This window comes from Haemaphysalis longicornis, unplaced genomic scaffold, assembly GCF_048455015.1.
Source record: "Haemaphysalis longicornis isolate Haplotype H1 unplaced genomic scaffold, Haemaphysalis longicornis Haplotype H1 scaffold_5, whole genome shotgun sequence".
NCBI classification, from domain to species: Eukaryota; Metazoa; Arthropoda; class Arachnida; order Ixodida; family Ixodidae; genus Haemaphysalis; species Haemaphysalis longicornis.
Window position 1 is genome coordinate 45,173,359 of NW_027526385.1, and position 19,589 is coordinate 45,192,947.

The window sequence follows — 19,589 nt, forward strand, 5'->3', positions numbered from 1 at the left end:
TGTTATAACGCACTGTTTCCAAAAACATGTTGCAATACCAACTTGTCCAACTCCCCATCCTGCTGCAACAGGATTACAAAAAATAAAAAGAGGGAGAAGGACCGATAGAAGGAAATAGGGAAAGCAAAAAAAGGGAATAGGAGAGAGGAAGAAAGAGAGTGAGGGAAAAAGAAACATAGAAAGCAAAAGAATAGAGAAAGGGAAAGAAAGCGGAAGAGAAAAAGAGGGGAGAACAAAGCAAAAAACAAATCAAGTGACAGGAAGACGGAGAAACACAGTTTGCATGAGGGAGAGAGAGAGAGTGAGGGGAGAAAGAAACACTTAGCAAAAGCAAGAGAAGAAACGGGAACAGAGAGAGAGAGACAGGGAGAAAGCAGATAGGACAGGGGAGAAAGCAGATAGGACAGGAGAGAGAGAGAGAGAGAGAGAGAGAGAGAGAGAGAGAGAGAGAGAGAGAGAGAGAGAGAGAGACCTGCCGAAGGGTGACCAGGGCCTGCTGATGCTGCACCAGTGTGTCGACCAGGTTTGCCGAGCGCTCCCGCAGGGCGGCCGCCTCCTGCTGCAGGGGCCCCAGATTTCCTTGGGCCAAGGCGAGCCGCTCCCGCACATGGGTCAGCTCCGCCTCTCGCCGGGCCGCCTCCAGCCGCAGCCGCAGGGACGCCTCCTGTGCACCCGACAGCTGCTCCGACACCACCCTGGGGTGAGCCAAGAAGAGAAGGGCAGGGCACAGTCCCGTTCACCCGGACGACACTCAGTTGACACTTATTGGAATGCCCCAACAGTTCTGAGCAGGTTATGAGCAATCAAGGACTGCTCTTGCAACAGGTGCGTTACGGGCCAAAAATTAAAAAATGAAGGAAGCTCACGCTAACGCGTAAGACTTGAAGGTAGCGAAGCTGTATGCGGCCTTCATGTCCTGCAGCTAATTTCCTTCTCCTGAACTGCCGCAACAACCTTTACTCCATCATTGTTGCCATAAGTCTGAGCTTCTTTCATTTTTTATTTTTTTTAGAAGTGATAATCATTGGACATCACCTCAGACGGACGTACGCTATGACGCGTATTTCTCGTTCCGAGCAAGTGTTACCACGATAACGGCGAAGGCTGAAGAGTTTTTTTTTTTTCCCCTTTTTCTTTTTTGCCAATCTTGGCCAATCTCCCTAAGCGGGTATCCCAGGCTTGACAAACACGCACCAGAAACACCGGGTGGTCGTCGCGAGGCACGCACACACGAGCACTTGGCATTTTCTTGGTTTTTTTTAACTGCCGGGCGGTCGCTGTGAGGTCCGCGCTCATATGCGCAAGCTCTGCAATTTCTTCGTATTTTCAACTGCGGACATTAAAAATTGCGATTTGCCTCGCTTTTAAAATACGGAGTTGGTTTGGTCCACCATCCACCAAAAGCCAAGTGGGTGCAGTCCCCTTCTGCACATGAGACTGCCAATCCTTTGATGCCACCACAAGGTCTCTTTCAATTTGCCTGCCCAGGACAGTTCTGAGTAGCTCATGGGCAGTCAATAAATGCTCTCGCAAAATACATGTTATGAGCAAAAAAAGATATGGCGCTACTATCGAGCAGTTCACTGGAAAGTAAATAGGACAGGAAAAACACAAACAAGCCCAACTTTCGATGTTGGTTCAGTTGTGAGCGGTAACAATGACAAATCAAAGGGACACGGACAGATGACCAAACAAAAAAAAAGGAAGGGGGGGGGGGAGGGGCAGATTGTGTGCACACTCCTGCATTGTAAAATTGGGGCATCGAACGCACTCTTTCTAAAGAGAGTTTGCCAAGACCGCAGTGATCCGTTGCCTGAAGCGGCTTTTCGCGCACCTCATGAATGCATAATCGGGGGATTCACCGTACATCCAAGCTTTGCAAAGCTATAGTTTCCAGTAGATAAAGCACACACGGGGACGTTTCCGCCTGCAACCGCCCCGCTTTGATTCTTGCAGCTAAGCTACCTGGCTTGGTGCACGAGCCGACAAGCTTCTGAAGCAATAGCGGATCAGACTGCACCCTCAGACACTTTCCTTCCGCCTTCACCTGTAGTTCTCAGCCATCTCCTTCTTGTAGGTGTCAAACTCCTGCTGGAGCTCATCCAAAGCAGCATTGGCGTCCTGCGTCCTGCCTGGCTTGGCTTGGGACCCTGTTGGCTTGTCAGAAGACTGCTTGGTGTTCCCAGCTAGTCCTGGATCTAACTTGTCTGCATTCTCCTGCAGAAAAATGGGTGCAAGGTAGCAGCAATCCTCAGATCTTGCCAAGGGCGAACCCACCACAATGCTTAGCTTGTTTTACAGCGGTTCGCGGCAAAGCCGCACTGAAGACTACGTTCTCCCCGAGCCCATTCGCGCATACCTAAGCAGGGGACTGGACAAGATTGGACAGGCTTTGGGCACTACCTAATAGAACACGAGCTTCCCTGTTTGTTACTTTGTTCCGTAATGCATTGAAGTGCTGGCTCTGAAGTTCGCAGCATCCCTGGATGGCAGTTCCTCAACATTTTGTCGTACATTTTTTTTTTTGCCCGAAATAAACAGGTGCCATCAAATCTGCCAAGGGGTAGTCCAAGTCCAGTCATACCTCCAAAACTGGGAAAGAGCACCGTATATGCACAATTCTAACAGGCACTTTTTTTTTGCTAAAATTAGCCGTCAAATTTGTGCGTGTGTTACAACCGAGCTCAAAACCGGAATAGGCATCAAAGTGGCCAGCAGCATCATTGTAAACACTTACTCCAACTCAAATCCAACTCAGTTCAATAAAAAAAATGCTTTGGCGATTACTATACTCCCTAAACCAAAATCTGTGTGCAGCGCGAACTCAAGTCTTCCCTGTCAAGGCACACAGCTGCTATGTCTCAGGAAATGATCGCATGATCAGCAAACGCACAGTGGCGTGCGCTACAATGCTGTTATCTCGCAGCATGTCACCGCCGCCGGCCAGCGGGTTGTTGCAAATCGTGTTTGAACCTCCCGCGCAAATGTCCCGTGGTTTGAATTAGCGGTCAATGGAACAGCGTCTGGGGAAAGTGTCAGGGAGAGGACACCCCTTGCCGGCGACGCATGAAACGAGTGAGGGAGAGGCAGTGAGAGAGATGACGCCATATCTGTGCCTGCCGCCCTCCTCCTCACCCTTCGCCAGAGGCTCCTCTCCGTTTTCTTTCGGCTGTCACTGCTGCGTTCGTTCACTCAGTTATGCGGACGCCGCCCCCCGCGAAACCCAGGTACCGGACACCAGAGGGCGGCGCCCTAAAACAATTCGCCAACATTACGTGAGTAAATTTCGGCACACCCATTCCCCGATAAGCATACCTTATCCAGCTTAGTAGGACTTGATTGCTGGCTAGTTGGTTCATGATGTACGAAAGAATAAGTTTGCGCAGAAGACGAGGACGAAGAGACGAGAGGACAGGACGAGCGCATTCTTCTTATCCAGCTGTTCCAGCTGTTCCAGCTGCTCCAGAGCGCATATTCTTATCCAGCTGTTGCACATATTGCTGCAGCTAGTATCAGCACCTTGTTTCAGTTGTTATGGGTCCGAAGGGGTACCACTATGAAGGTCCATTAGGTGCAAGGTTAATTTTACTTGCCGACAGTGAGAACTGAGCGGCATCACACGTACTGGGCGTCCTGAAGACATGAGTGCGCTACTGGCATAAACAAAGCAGGATCGAATTCTCACGCAAGGTTTTACTGGCCCTGAGCACCGCAGTTTTCGAGAACTTGAAGACTACCACGAGGAATCCACAAAGTAGCAGCGAATAAACCAACAGCCCATCATGTCTATAAATTTATGAACAACAATAAACTAGAAATAGCAAGCACTTTCAGTATTCCCCGTTCCAGTTTTGATGCCAGCAGGAGCAGGATAAGCAGTTCTCTGAAACACAAGGAGTCTAGGCTGCCGCAGTTGCGTGCGCCAAATATAATGCTGCATGAGATACGTGGTATCATCTCTTTTACATCTGTGCGGTAGAATCGGCGTCAAATTATTTTTCATTACGATTGTGAGGTTAACGCGCCAATGCAACACAGGTGATGAGGCGGGCCGTAGTGGAAGGCTCTGGATTAATTGTGGCCACCTGGCGCTCTTTAACGTCCGCCGAAATCTCGAACACACAGGCATTTTCGCTTTTCGCCTCCATCAGAAAAGCGGCCGCTGCGCCTAAGAATCGTACCCGCGACCTGTCAAATTATTTTTAGAAATTTTTCAACCAAGCTTACCTGAATGTTACAGTCGGGGGCACGTTAGAATAGTGCAAATGTGGTACGTCTGCAACAAGGGCCACCTATAGTACACCTCACAAGTTGCACAACATACGGCCGAAGCTTAGAGGCGCACACAACTGCACCTTTTTTGCACCGCAGGACATAGTTTTAAAGGCCGAGGGTTTTTTTTGTTCTCGACTGCGTTATCGAAACCTCCTTTTGACTTCACCCACTTCTCTGTACACCACAAAGCTGCAAGTTCTTAGCTGTTATGTTTTTTTAATGTAATAGTCGCCTTTTTACTAGGACAATTAGGAGGTGGCGCCATCTGTGAGGGTTATAACTAACCAATGCCCTGCATGCAGCACTAACATTGTCTGCAGGCCTCTCCTAACTCATCTAGAATTGTGTAACAAGCAGCCGTAAGGATACGAGCTACCCTCATCCGAAGTCAACACAGCCCCTTACCGTGGACGCAAGGGGTAGGTCCTGGTATCCCTTGGCAGCCAGCAGGGTGCGATACATGTCTCGCTGGTTCACCAAGCAAGCCACCATGGCTGCCTGCCGACTGCGCTCTTGTTCGAGCTCTTGCAATTGTACCAGTGCCCCCTCCAGGCGCTCGTGAAGCTCACGGCTCCTGCATCCACCAAAAGGAGCGACCACAGTAAAAGGCTGGAGTGCCGAAAAGTGTGCCACCTACCTTCTGCGGTCAATGCTGCAAGCTGTAATCCTCTGCAGAAAGTTTTTCAGTTCACGTGTACATTTAGACTCACTCAAACTTCCAGGCTCGTGAAAAGAATGCCGGGCGGGATGATCGGTCGAGGCGGAGAGAAAACAAAAAAGGAGGAGGGACCAAAAAAATTCACGAGCAATTCCCCCTTGAAATTGCAACGGGTGTGGGATGTGTGAATAGGTGGTGGGTGAATGCGTGATCTCACAAACACGCACACACTGCTCCTCACTGCATCCCTCACTAAAACAACGATAGGGAAACCCGGCTTTAGTCGCCCCGCTTGAGAAAGGGGAGCCGCAATTCTCACAACTTCACCACACAACACATCCGCTCCCCACTCACTTGAGGGCGAGTTGCCGCTGTTTTGATCCCTATTTCATTCCTCCCACTGCATGCTACTAACGTGAGGAGCAGACCACCTTCCAGGTGTTGATGATGGTGATCATCATCATCATTTGTTGTGATATACATATGGCAGCCAAGAGGGAGCGAAGGCGCGCCCTTTGGCAGCACATCCCCACCAACCACCACCCACTGCCCCGAGGACTGCCACGGGGGGCTCAGGTCCTCATCCACAAGACACGTGCGGGGGCCGCACTAACAGCAGACGTGCTCGCCAAATGGCGGGCCCACCACCGGTGCAGGCCCGGGGCTGCCGACGACGACAGCGACGACGGCGACCACGAACAGGGCCCCATAGTGAGCTGCTCCACATGCACCATGGAAGTGTGCCCAACAGTGACCCACATGCTGTGGGAGTGCCCTGGCTACCGGGACTTCCGTGCCCAGTACCTGCCACCGCACATCAGCACTCTGCATCAATGGACCACCCCCAACAACAACAGCCGCGACACCCTGCTCTCCCTCTGGGCGTTCGCTCACGAGGCAGGCATCGATCGCCGCATGTGATTGCAAATGTATACCATGTACACGCATGTGTGTACGCACTTCTTTCTCTTCTTTCTTTGTTTCTGTCTCTTCTCCGACACCCTTCTTCCCCCCCTATTAGGCCAAAGAGCCATTCCACAATAAAGACTTTTCATTCATTCATACATATGGAGCATATTTTGCAGGGCAGAAGCATTGGGGGTCATTCGAAGAGGCCTTCACATTGCAGTGGACAACAAATACAATAAAACCTCGCTACAAGAGACACTTAACGGACCCCAGAAATCTGTCTCTCGTAACCAGGGTCTCTTGCAAGCAATGTTGCTAACATGGCAGACATAGGAAGACCAACCAAACTGCTTTAATTCAAATGTCCCCTGTAACCAAGTGTACCCTGTAACCAAGTGTCTCTTGTAACAAGGTTTTACTGTAGCAACCAACAGCAGACAATGATGGTGATGAATTAAATCATCATATGCGAACCTCGCATCGGCCTCCTGCTTCTCCTCTTGCTCCTGCCGCTCGCTCAGCTCTCGGACTAGCCCCAGTAGCTCCACGTTCCTCTGTTGAAGCTCCCCGATGCTCCTGCAAGACATTGATTCATTGGCAGACAGACCCGACCGACAGAGACGCACAGATCGACAGAGACCGACCAATAGAGAACAAGATCGACCGATTAATTGATTGACTAAACCTTTATTAAAGAGAGCTACCAAAAAAGAAAAGAAAACCTGCCAACGATCTGCCAGTCTGTATCTGTCACACTGATCAGCCTTCCTTCGTTTTATTAGTGCTTCATTAGGAAAAATACCCAAGGTACGCAAAAACGGTGCGGGTTACGAAATACGCGAAGTGGCATGCTCTGGATTAGTTTAAGCCCCCTAAGTTCGTTTGAGCTGATTCCTTTGCAAAATAACTGACAATCTCCCAACTCCATTATACATAACAGAATTCTTGCCACAGAGAAGAGCCCCACTGATTACCAGTATTTAAAGGAAGGGCAGTTTCAGCAGCTTCGTCATCTTTTCAGATGCATGGTCACTTTCTGCTTCACGAAGTTTGAGAGTCGCGTTAGGAGCCACTATAAAGAGTTTGATGTATAAGTCAAGGAGCCACTATAAAGAGTTTGATGTATAAGTCACTAACTGATGTCGTCGGCCAATCTTGAATAACTGGGTGTGGTTTTCGATACCTACCTTCCCATTCATAACTCCCCACTTATGAGACTAATGGTCTCATTGAGAACAGTTAAGCTAAATGAAGTTGTTTCTTGAAGATTGAGGTTTGAAAAAAAAAAAAAAAAAAAGCAGGAAGTTTATGACAGTGCATCACAACATACCTCCATACTGATTAACTGTCCTTCGGAGACAGGTATACAACCCATTCTGCACCAAACGCCAGCTTTGACTGGATAAAAAATTTCGGATGCTGCACTCTAAGTTCATTTAAGTGCAAAAAAAAAAGTTGTTCAAGGGACCCTGCAACACTTTTTTCACCCCTTTTGTAATTTAATTCTGAAATGCTGTCAAAACGTAAACAACTAGCTTAGAGTAGTGCTTAGAATAGGGGGACACAAGTACTCCAGCCAAATATTACTGCTCTAAGTCTATCAGATAACTGAAAAACTTGCTCAAAACATTTCTTTTTTTCCTGGTTTTAGCAATGTTAGAATGCTCAAACGATGTAATTTGAGTGGTGTCACTGCTATTAGCCGACTTCCTTCTAGTTGCAGCAATAAATCAAATCAAATCAAATGGTTATGATAATCGAATGGTTATCAAATAAATACATTTGGTGACAACTGTAAAAGGAAAATCGCAACAAAAGCAAAGCAGAAACTCAAAGGCACATCTACTGCAAGGAGCAAATTAAAGCAGTGCCACTCTGTGCTAGCCATAACTATATCCTTCGCAGCGCTTCCAGGCACGAAGAAAAGACAAAGTCTTTATCAGCAGTGTTGCAGGGCCCCTTTAAGCCCGACACTTACAAGGTGCGATCCACTGAACCAAACTTAAAATCAACATATGTAAGCCCGTAGCCAGGGATCACTACACCTATCATAAAAAAACACCAGAAGACTGATGTCAAGAAGCTGGGGCGCTGTGTCCTGATAATCCTCAGGAAGTTTTGATCATCACAACCTCATGTCGACTACGGCCATGTCGCAAGCATCCAGTAAGGACTAGAGCGAGGAGCGCACCCGAAAGTGACCAGTCGCCTCGAGATGACCTCGGCCGCAGTGAGTGGGGGCGCCGCGGCCCCGTCTTCGGTCGAGCTGACCGCCTGATCTTGCGACGGCACGACCGCACCACCCCGCGCCTCCTCCACCTCTTGCAGGAGCCGACACACCTGAAACACACCCAACATCTTGCCTCATCCTTCCACAAGATCAGCGACCACAACGGAGCAAAGTTGCTTCGTTAGACAGAAATGGACTGCCATTCACAATACTTTCGTGGATAAAGGAGTGCACCCACTGGATGAACAAGATAGGCAGGAGCCCCGACTCCAGCGTCTGGCAATGCAACTGCCCACCCATGTGCACAGCATAGAGCTTCATGCTAATATGTACTGGAGGGAAATCCGGCACTAACGCTGAGGCGAGCTGCGCTGAGGCGAGCGTGCTGTCGTAAACCGCAAAGAAACATTCATTACTTGGCATGGCTCGCAAACAAGCTCAAAGGTTGCCTGTGGCTGCAGAAAAACAACATTATTATAGTAAAAAGTTAAATTTTTATCAATAGAAAAGTGGAGCTCCACAGGTTCATCCGTCAAGAATAATTTAGAAGCTTCATGCAAGACAAAAAAAGAAAAGCTACCGTATTTCCGTGCGTATACCCCCCCACCAAAAAATGCGAAAATTTCGGGGGTGAAGTAGAGGCGCTGATTGTATGCAAGGTATTTCCTTTGGTGCAGCTTCACCGCAATGCATGTTGGGCCGTGATGCCCCTACAGCAGTAGTAGCGACTAAGCCACTGTAATCCCATTGACAGGGCTTATTTTGCACACACAGCTTGACAATATGCCAACCTGAAAAAATGTATGCGCAAGCCATCTAGTTACATAGTCAGCTTTGACAGGGCTTATTTTGCACACACAGCTTGACAATATGCCAACCTGAAAAAATGTATGCACAAGCCATCTAGTTACATAGTCAGCTATGTAAATTGTTTTGCATAAACAAATGCATAATGTTGCTTGAGTAGCAGCTTTGGTCCATCCTTTTATGTATAAAATACGCGGGCAATACGCGGGGATATATATATTTTTTTAATTGTCGACGGAAAGTGTGGTGCGGGTTATATGCAGGGGCGGGTTATATGTGTAAAAATACAGTACCCTTTTTGTGATTTTGGCTTTAGGGGCGAGAAGAAGCTACATAACAAGCCAAGCCAAGTGAGAAAGGAACATCTCAAGCTGCTACGACAGCGCCCACGACAAGACAAGATTGCTGTGACAGATTTCCCTGTAGTATATATCACCGCACGCCTTCGCATCTCTCGCAAAGTGGGCCATGTTAGCACGCACTAGAACCGGCTGCAACAGGCAGTAAGAGCTCGGTGCCGGGAGCGCGCACTTTTTGGTGCTCACCACTAGAGGTGCGAATGCGTGTGCACTGGTGGGCGGGCGGGCGGGCGGGCGAGCGGGCGGGCGGGCGGGCGAGCGAGCAAGCGAGCGAGCGAGAGAGAGAGAGAGAGAGAGAGAGAGAGAGAGAGAGAGATGAACTTTATTGCGATACGTAGTTAGGAGGGGGCGGTGACTGGTAGTTGCAGTTTGCCGGTGACCAAGGCAGCCCGTTCCGTTAGACTTGTTTGCATCTGCGGGTCGGAGCTACCCAGCGCCGCCTCCCATTGCTCGGTGGTACGGATGAGTGAGAAGGGATCGTTGATGCATGCCCACATGGTACAGATGATGGTGTCTTTCAAGCCACATGCGGGGCAGTTGGGGGACTGATACAGGGTGGGATGAATTAGGTGCAGTTTGGCGCGACAGGGCAAAGTGTTTGTTTGAATGAGGCGCGATAAGCGTTCTTCAGAGTGAAGGAGAAACTCACTGCAGATCACGCCACAAACGCTGACAGAGTGTTCTCCGAGGTTGAACAACCCGCAGGACTTCTCTCGTTTTGGGTCTTGTTCGGGCACAAGCTCACCCTTAATAAACATGCCTTTGCCATAATCATCATTTTATGCGTGACAGCGTTGGTATGAAACTCCGGGGCGCACGGCACCTGTTGGGAGAGGTCCTGAGCCTCCTGTTGACAGCGCTGGAGACTGCGCTGGGCGTGGTCGAGTGCACAGCGGGCGTCGTCTCGCTCGCGGGCCCTCTGCTCTTGCTCCACCAGCGCTCCCGTCAGCTGCTCCCGAAGACACGCAATACTTGACACCGCCCTCTCGTACTCCTGCGCCCGGGAATACAGTTGAACCTCGTTATAAGGAACATGGATGTAAGAGACAAACGGGTATAAGACACACTATTCACCCACATGGTTAGCTGCCCTATCTTTCTCATTAAATTGACCTCTTTTATAACAGACATCGGATGTAGAAGACAGTTGGTTATAAGGGACAAGTCATCCTTGAACTTTAATCAATAATCTCGCTTGTAACGGACATTTTAACTTCAAATGCCGTGCCACCAGTCGCTAATTGCAGTTGCTTCCATTGTGGAAACACAGGTGGACAACAGACGGCTGCAGTCGCTATTTATTACAACTTCAGCAAACACACTGTGGTTCAGTCAGCTATGAAATGATGGCGAGAAGCCCTGCCAATGGAAATGCAACTTACAGAAGTGGTTGAAGCTTACTGCCATTCATTGGAGCGCGACCGCACATGCGGGCTCACCCACTCACGTAGCTCCCAATCAAGAAGCATTGCACATGTTGAGTCCTGCAAGCGTAATGAATAGTCAGAGCACACAGCGCAAGAAGCTGCACACTCCGGCTATTCATCAGGCTTGTGAATTCAACATCCACGATTCATCTTCCACAAACAGTGAAAGGAAAAAAAGCTTGTAGAACCGGCAGTAAAAAAACAGTGCAAATACAGGCATGAAGCAAGCAAAGATTCAGAACTGTTTCATAAATTCTGGGGGCCAAACATAAATTGGAATGAACCTTTTGCAAGATGCTGTAGCATTCTTTTGAGTTTATTTTAGTCATAAGGTCTCCACATCGAACTAGGGTCTGACTAGTAAGTGAAAACATGGTTCCCTGCTTATAAGAGACATCTCGTATAAGAGACAGAAACTGCTCCCCGGTATGTGTCTCTTATAAACGGGTTCAACTTAGAACAAACACCCCCGTCAATGGTGTTCTTCAACCTCAACCCTTGCTGTGTTAAACCGTTGTTCCCGCAACCAAAGTCACTAGGCCCTGTTCTAGCTGTACAGAAGCACGCAGAGAAAATGGAGAGAGAACAAATCATGCAACAGTTTTCTTGCATTCGTTCAACCAAAAATTTTAAGTTCCTCAACTGCAGTGTAAATGGTATAGGACATCTCTTCCCCCTCTGCAGAAGTTCGCACATTAGAGAACCTGGCCATTGTACAAACTCGAGATTTGAAAGGCACTGAAAGGACAAGTGGTCATGCATCTAGCTGCGCACTGCAAACAGTGTCAGCCCCTCTTTGTACTTGTGGTTGTGCAGAGAAAGTACCGTATTTATTCGATTACGATTACAAGTCGGGGGTACAGTTTAGAGTAAACAAAAAAAAAAATCACCATTTATATATATCCTGAGCTTCGAATATAAGGCGGGGTATGACACTGAGACTACGGATTTCAGAAAAGACCTCGCCCTATATTCGAATAAATACGGTATGGGGCAAGTGCCGTGAGGGGAGTTTGAGACAAAGAAAAAAAAAAAAAAGAGTCGCGTGCAAAGGGAGATAAAATTCCTAGGAAAAAAGTACAAGTTGTGCAAAAAGAGTGAAGAAGCAGCTGAAAAGACCTGTTTGGGTGTACAGTTATTTGCTCTGAATTTTTCTCAAAGCTATGTTATGTTATAGGTGGTATTCGTTTAAATGTTTAGCTGTCAATTTCTTCACTTGGCAACCCTGGAAACGGCCACAGACATGGCCGCTGCGCCCACACGCCGAAGAAAAAAAAAACAGCGGCGTCCGCCATCTGCTCCGTTTCAACCCGATTCTCAATGGTGGTGTCAACAGAGATGTTATTAATCGCACTCACATTGGACTCGAGGCAATACTTTGCATTCGTTGAAGTAGAGTTTGTTAACGTGCAACACAGTCATGTGCTTAGCACGGACAAGTACCGCCATCCAGCAGAGCCAGACGCAACGAATCACGGCGCACTCACATGGTTGCCCGCATGCGTGCCTCGCTAGTGAATACAAGCAATATCTTAGCAAGATACCCAGAAGCACGTTGAAGTACATGTGCCAGGAAAAGTATACAATCCGCATGTGTTTTTACGTAAAATTCGCTCATCGGTCAGTCCAGCCGCATTGCCTCTTGTCAGTACAGTTTTTCAGGCAGTAATTTAACAAACTGAGGCACTAAAGTGGGGCCCCCTGATCCAAGGAGTCAAAGCGGCAAACAACAGCTGTGCTTCACGGATCCTAGAAGACGGTTTTGCCTTTCTCATCCATTGAAAAATGTAAACAACAGCGCAGTATACGCAAAGTGTGGCACAGGGTGCATTGCAGGAAAAGTGCACAAGCCTGCCACAGCATCCCAACGATGGCCCTTTCCAGCGGGCAGTAAAATATAGAACTGCGAGATGAACTCTTAAAGTGCACTGTGACTGGAGACAACGGCCACTGCTTTGCTGAAAGGCAACACCTGAAGCGCTGCATTAACTGACCCATAACTTTTCTAATACCTAAGCTACCCGGGCATTTCGAAGGCCTCTGAGCGCCCTGCCTGTTGAGTTTAACTGCCAACTGCGTGCCTCTGCGGTCTGTGCGAAGAACGCTCTCACTTCAACTATCAATACAGTCGAAGGAGTAGCTTGGAACTACGTTGAGAGTTTTCGAAGGCCATCGAAACACGAAACATGCAGCCTCATTCACAGCAGCATGAAAGCGCACAGTGTAAAAAAGTGGTAAAAAAAAGCATGGAGATTACTCGTAAACAAACAAATGTTGCCTTTTTGGTTTTGTACAAAGTACCCCACTGGGTGTACTAATTTTGTACCCTATAACTCCAGTGCTAACTTACCATAGGACAGACAATGCCAGGTTTTTAGCCTCGTGGGGCAGATAAGACTTGTGCCTTAAAGGCCAACTGCACTCAAATTTTACCCTGGCTAAATGCCTTCGAAATGCGTAGTAGGTACCATGAGAACTACTGCGACGCGACCGGTAGCTCTGTGCAATGCGTGGTCATTCAGTTTCAGGCACTCAAAATAACGCCCTGGCAGACGACAAAGCACCTGCCGGCGTGTCGCGCAAACAGCCATTTAGCGGAAGTGACATGCCAGCCGTCCAGGCCGATCGGCCTGCCTCGCAGCGGGAGAATCCAGGAAACTCGCATTAAGCGCCGCCGGTTCGCCTGGCTTTCATGGCTCCGAAGAGGCTTCATTAACCGTACGCTTCTCTCCTTTTCGAGTGTCGTCGCGACATCATGCCTACACAGTGTGCTGCTATCGGAGCGCACGAATAGTGTCGTGCTTGTGGGACAAGCGCTCGCTTTTCCCCGCGCCTCCCACACCCCCGCACGCGCGCGCTCACACTCTCCTGCTGGCTTGCCGAGCCTGCCTCATCGGCCGGTCCGCACAGCTCGCACCGTCAGGCAAGGCCGTCTGGCCGCTCGCGCCGACGGCTGATACGTCACTTCCGCCTGCCCGTAATGGCCGTGTTTCGCCCAGTTTCGTTTTCAAAATCGTCGATTTTTGCTGGTCGCTTGCGGCGTAATTGCGCACATTTTAGGCGTCATACTTCGTACATCGCGGTCTTTCTAGTCATACTATGCAGGAACAGTGATTTCGCGCGGTCGAAATAGCAGTTGGCCTTTAAGGGGCGCTGTGAAGACAAAATACCAGTTTGGTTCACTAAAAAGACTGTGTTGTACCGATAACAATGCCAACTTTATAGCAACTTCAAACAAATAATGGAGGTGTTAAGGAAAACAAATAAAACAGTGGCGGCTCCACAGTCACTTCCTGGCAACTTTTCTACGGCATCACAGAATCTCGTTTGTGCGATTGCTGGCTGCTGACCTAAACCACTGCCAAGAAGCAGGAATGGGTGATTGTGGCGGGGTCCTTAGTCCCGTTTAGTCGTATCAGTTGAGCGCTAACGTGCAGTTAACACAGTGATAACCATGCTTCTAATGCTTGCTCATAATTTATCACTCCTGCCCATATTACGTCACGGTAGCATGAAATTTCATTGCGTTCCATTGTTTCTTGCATTTTTCGGCTAAAAGGTGTCTTTCGTGGCTGAAATAGGGCTGAGGAAGCGACCAAAGGCTGCTTCCTTCAAATTAAGCAGAGTTTTTCATCTTTATGGACCATTTAAGGGAAGACATGGCTTTTAAAACAGCCTCCTTTAATTTTTTAATTAACTCTGTGAAAGTTGTCAGTCTCAATGCTTTTCCCCCACTGATTTCAAATATGGCGTTATTTTTTGAGTAAGTCAATTAGTTACCAAGATAACTAGAGATAATTAGCCATTTTTGAAGGAACAATAGACAAAACAGTGTTAGCTATAAAATAGCAATCTTTATATTTTCTTATACTATGAATTCAGGTAAGTGCAATAAGAGAATCGGTTTCTTGATGCACCACTTGGAACTAATTTTACAGCTCATTAAACTTTGGTGTTTGAAACCGGCATTCGAAATGGTTCCTCACTACTGGTGCCACCAAGGTGTAATGAGCTGTAAAATTAGTTCCAAGCGGTGCATCAAAAAACCGGTACTCTTAATTGCATTCACCAGAATTCATGGTATTGGAAAATATAAAGATTACAGTTTCATGGCTAATACTGGCTAACACTGTTTTGTCTATTGTTCCTCCAAAAATGACTAATTACCTTTAATTATCTTGGAAACTAATTGACTTACTCAAAAAATTAAAAAAAATAACGCCATATTTGAAATCAGTGAAAGAAGAGCATCGAGACTGACAAGTTTAACAGAGTTTACTTAAAAATTAAAGGAACCTGTTTTAAGAGCTATGTCTTCCCTTAAAAGATTAAGGGAAGGGAGGGAGCCCAGGGGAAGGTGACCGGAAGCGGGAAGTCAAGGAAGTCCCACTTGCCTGCATGTTCCTGACGATGAGGGGCATCTTGTCGGCCAGCTCGCTGGAGAGCTCAGACAGCTGCAGCTGAAGGGAGTCCCGCTCTCGGAGTGCCTGCCAAAGTGCCTGCTGCTGTTCCAAGCGCTCCGTCAGCAGCTCCGTGAGGCTCATACCGGACTCTTGGGCCAGTCCAGAGACGTGGGCCGCAACACCACCTGAAAACGCCGCGTGAGCCACAAACGACCGAGCCTTTGTCATCTGCTCCAGGGCGTTAGTTACATTTCCCGCAAGGAGGACACTCCGTGTGATGTGCCACACGGTAATCATTATCAAAGAGGGCAGAAGAAGACACTGCTGATGGTAACGCGCGCGTAATGCCTTCCCTCACTTGCACGACACTTTCTTCCACTGCGTGTCTCCTGTACATAACAACCTGTATACGAGTACTATAAATACACTTTTGTAATACCACTCTACCCCGCATCACGTTGAGCCCCAACAAGTGCTGTTGCAAACGAGATGATTGACGAAACCTGCCTCAAAGCTAAGCTGCGAAGACAGTGTAATCCAAAAAAAAAAAAATGAAAAGCTCAACGCTCGTTCTTAGCCAGAAGCTCTGAACATTGCTTCTCTGACTTTTGCACAAACTTCAATCAGGAATGCATTAGAACGTGCACCATCATGACAGGTGATGGATATGTGCTCTCCCCCTCTCCCTTCCTCTCTCTCTTTTGTCCCTTACACACCCGCATCCTTAATCTGATCACCACTGAGACGGCAGATGTCACCACATGTCATTGCCCCTTTGATGAGGAGGAGGTGGAGGAGGTAGCCTTTATTGTGGCAGGAAGCCTTTACGTCAAGTGTGGGAAGAGGAAGTAGAAGGTGGGGGGTTTGTAACTTGGGACATCTTAAAAATGAGAGGTACCGTGACTGCATGCTTCATTCCACTTTATGACACACCTCCGTTCCACGCGAGAAGTGTCGTGACCATACCTTCAGGGTCCCGTGAGACAGCTGAATCAGATTTGGGAGCAGTTTTTGGAGCAGTGAAATATCGATTTTGGAGCAGAAGAACGACATTTATTATGTCACCTTAGGAGCCTAAAGTATCAAATTTTTGGCAACTCAGGGTTCACTTTTTAATTGGTTTTGAACATACATAACACTGAAACAGCCTTTCAATAAAGTCTTTTCTACCAGAGTATCACAAGGTACGAAAATGCACGACCTTTTTACAAACCATTTTTAAATTCTTAGGCTCTATGCATAAACAGCGTGGAGTACCCTTGAGAATATCGAACTGAAAAATTAAGCAATTGTAAGGCATTCTTATTATCTTATCATGTGAATGCTTAAAGATTTTTTTTTTTTTTGTAACCCCAGACTCGGCTTTACGCACAAGTGTAGAGCCACGGCTAAAGCTGTGCAAAGCGAAGTGACAGTCGTTGCAGCCCACCAGCCCTCCCATTTCAATCCCCAAGGTGCCCGTTCACCATGACAGTAATTTGAGTAATGCTGGTATGTTTAGCCACCTCCCTTTTGGCATTAAATTTCGCTTCAGATAGATGAACCATCATTACTGGCGTGCAAAAATAGCCCATCCTGCTATTGGACACCACTTGAACATTTTGCGTCGATGTAGCCTGTGCCGCCATTTCTGCAGTGTACATAGATCACCCCATTCCCGCCGCTCGCATGATCGCTGTCAAAGGCAGCAATAACTCAGCGTTTTATAGCACCGCAATGAGCCCAAAATTTCACTTCAAACACGCACCATGCCTCACACTCAAGGCCGAAACACAGTGAATTCGCGAGAACCGCATTGTTTTTGATGAACTCCTGTCTTTCGAGCGCAACTTCCCGCAACAGATCAAACGACTAAATGCAAACCCAGCCACCCCTATAACCAAAGCCATGGTAGAAATTTACCAACAGCACTATGCCTGAACCCCGAGCAACTGCTTCGCCCGGCAGCCATGTTTTCTAATCTTCACCACTCCAATATGGTGGCGCCCAGTAAAGCTGATTTGGAGATATGGCGCTCCGAAAATTGCCGTTTTTTCATCAACTTGCTCAAGTAGTTTGTCGCCTCAGTACACATAAGTATTTTTTCTACAGGACTTTGCAATGGTTTTCGATGGGAAAACTTTAAAAAACGCACAGAATATAACATGTGCAACCTGACATTGTCACTTTCAAAAAAACTATCTCGGGGACAATTTTATGCGGGTTTTTTATTGAATGATCAATAAATTAAACCTTTACAGACAGCATCACCTTGGGGGTGCTGGAAATGTATGCAGTCAGTAAGCATTTTCCCCACTGAAACTGATGGGAGCGTTAAAATCGTTGGCTCTCACTGTTTTGGAGCAGTTGGCGCAATTTTCAAGCTTTTGGAGCATCCTGGCACAGGAAAACAAAGTTGTATCGAAACTGCGCAATGTGCGCAGCTGTCTCACCCCTGTACTTTCCAAATGAGCAACAGTCCCCGTCATTCCACTCTGCCCGACTGACTCACTACCTTTGCCACCAGGATGGTCCCGCCATTCCCTCAGTGTGTTGGAGCAGTCTGGAGCAACCACTGTTGCACTCATGAGGAGTGGTATATAAAATCCTACTCCTCCCTAATCTGATAAACAAGCCACAATGATGATCATCTATACAAAGCAACTTGACGTGCGTGAGAAGCCAGGAAAACGTCACAGTCTGCAATAAGAACAGGGACAGAATCCTCAGTTTTGTACATTTCATGTTCGTTTCAAGGAGTACATTTTAGAGCAGGTCCTGATTGGCAGAGAGCAGGCAACCAAGATGTGAAGCAGCACAAGCAAGTCTGTGTCTGTGCACATTGCCGAAGCAAATGCTGGCAACTTTGACAGTGGGCTGCACGGCAATTCAAAAACTTGTCCCCGGCTAAAACAATATTAGGACGCAGCCTTTCCGATTCCTTTATTCAGTTTTTGAATCACGCATCAAAACCGACGGCGCTGTTTGTATACGCACGGTAGTGTCACGTTTAGACATTCACGGCACCACCTATCATACTCCAGAAAGTTCAGTGCCAAGTTAAAATTATTTCCGCCAGTTCATTTAGAAATTCCGAGCGGCTACCCCAATATAATACACTGGCTTTCAGATGAGCTAGAGGACTTGCACTCCACAAGAATTGGTTGGCTGTCTCTAACACTTTCGTGACCGTGGAAAAAAAATCGGTTGTTTTTGGGTAGTCAAGGAAATATTTTTTTCCTGCCACAGAAAATGATTGATGCTAAAGTGTAATGTATGAAATGATAGAGGAAGGATAGGGCTATCCAACAGTAATAATTTCAAGCAGATCTATTACGAATTTTTTCAAAAATTACCTGAGCAATAAAAGTAACACAAGGAAACAAAACTGATGAAAAGATGAAACCATCAATGCTACTTTGCACACGCTACACATAAAAACAATTTAAAATATACACTTTAAACACAAGGCCCTTATAGAATAATACTGCAAATTATTATTCACTGGGACACTGGTCTTAAAACAACTTCTTTTAATTTTTAAGTAAACCTTGTGAAACTTGCCAGCCTTACTGCTTTTTCCCCCCTAATTTCAAATATGTCATTACTTTTACAGTTGGTCAATTAGTTTTCAAAATAATTGGAAATAATTAGCCATTTTCAGTCAAATATAGACAAAACAGTGTTAGTCATAAAACTGTAATCTTCATATTTTCTAATACTATGAACCCTGGTGAGTGCAATAATCGAAGCAGTTTTTTGATGCATCGCTTGGAACTAATTTTGCAGCTAACTAAACTTCGGTGTTTGAAATGGGCCCTCAAAATGATTCCTTGCCACTGGTGCCACCAAGGTTTAAATGGGCTGTATAATTAGTTCCAAGCGATGCATCAAAAAACTGCTTCGATTATTGCACTCACCAGGGTTCATAGTATTGAAAAATATAAAGATTACACTTTTATGACCAACACTGTTTTGTCTATTGTTGGACCGAAAATGGCTCATTATCTCTAATTATCTTGGGAACTAATTGACCAACCGAAAAAATAATGGCATACTTAAAATCAGTGAGGGGAAAAGCAGCAAGACAGAGTTTACTTAAAAATTAAAAGAAGTTGTTTTAAGACCAGTGTCCCCTCTTAAGAAAAGCCCCCCCCCCCCCCCCCCCCTGGCGCTTTCCTTCTTCCCCGACCCACCTCCCGTGGCCTGCTGCAGCTGGCTATTGGCCAGCCGGAGCTCCTGACGGAGTTCCTCGAGAGCTGCCTCCCGCTCCGCCAACTCCCACGCATGCGCCACCTGGGCCTCCTCCAGGGCCTGGTGGGAGCCCTCTGCGGCGTCCCTGGTCTCCAGCAGGAGAGCCCGCATGTTCTCCAGGGAGCCCACCAACTTGTCCACACGCACCCGCTGGCTCTCCGACAGCTCCTGCATTGCACAGTCGGGCAAGCAAGATAAAAAGAGCGATTGGCAGAGGAACAACAGGGGGAGACTATTGGTGTACTGTTAATGGCATCCCCTTCGTAACGGAGTAGTGCAACTCAGAGT

The 19,589-nt window shown here is 47.3% G+C and overlaps 1 protein-coding gene across 2 annotated transcripts in view; it reads right to left on the minus strand.

The window, feature by feature from the left end:
• LOC144138158 (uncharacterized) overlaps window positions 1–19,589 on the minus strand; it is a 124,563-nt gene that overhangs the window by 94,079 nt on the left and 10,895 nt on the right. Inside the window, exons 8-15 of one of the 2 annotated variants that reach the window (XM_077670300.1) lie at window positions 19,244–19,469; window positions 15,060–15,253; window positions 10,062–10,232; window positions 8,034–8,182; window positions 6,317–6,418; window positions 4,681–4,849; window positions 2,048–2,217; window positions 473–695 (exon numbers count right to left, since the gene is read on the minus strand). In XM_077670300.1, the coding sequence (XP_077526426.1) occupies window positions 473–695; window positions 2,048–2,217; window positions 4,681–4,849; window positions 6,317–6,418; window positions 8,034–8,182; window positions 10,062–10,232; window positions 15,060–15,253; window positions 19,244–19,469 (1,404 nt within the window). The remainder of the gene's footprint in view (window positions 1–472; window positions 696–2,047; window positions 2,218–4,680; window positions 4,850–6,316; window positions 6,419–8,033; window positions 8,183–10,061; window positions 10,233–15,059; window positions 15,254–19,243; window positions 19,470–19,589) is intronic. The other variant, XM_077670302.1, reaches the window with a different exon arrangement.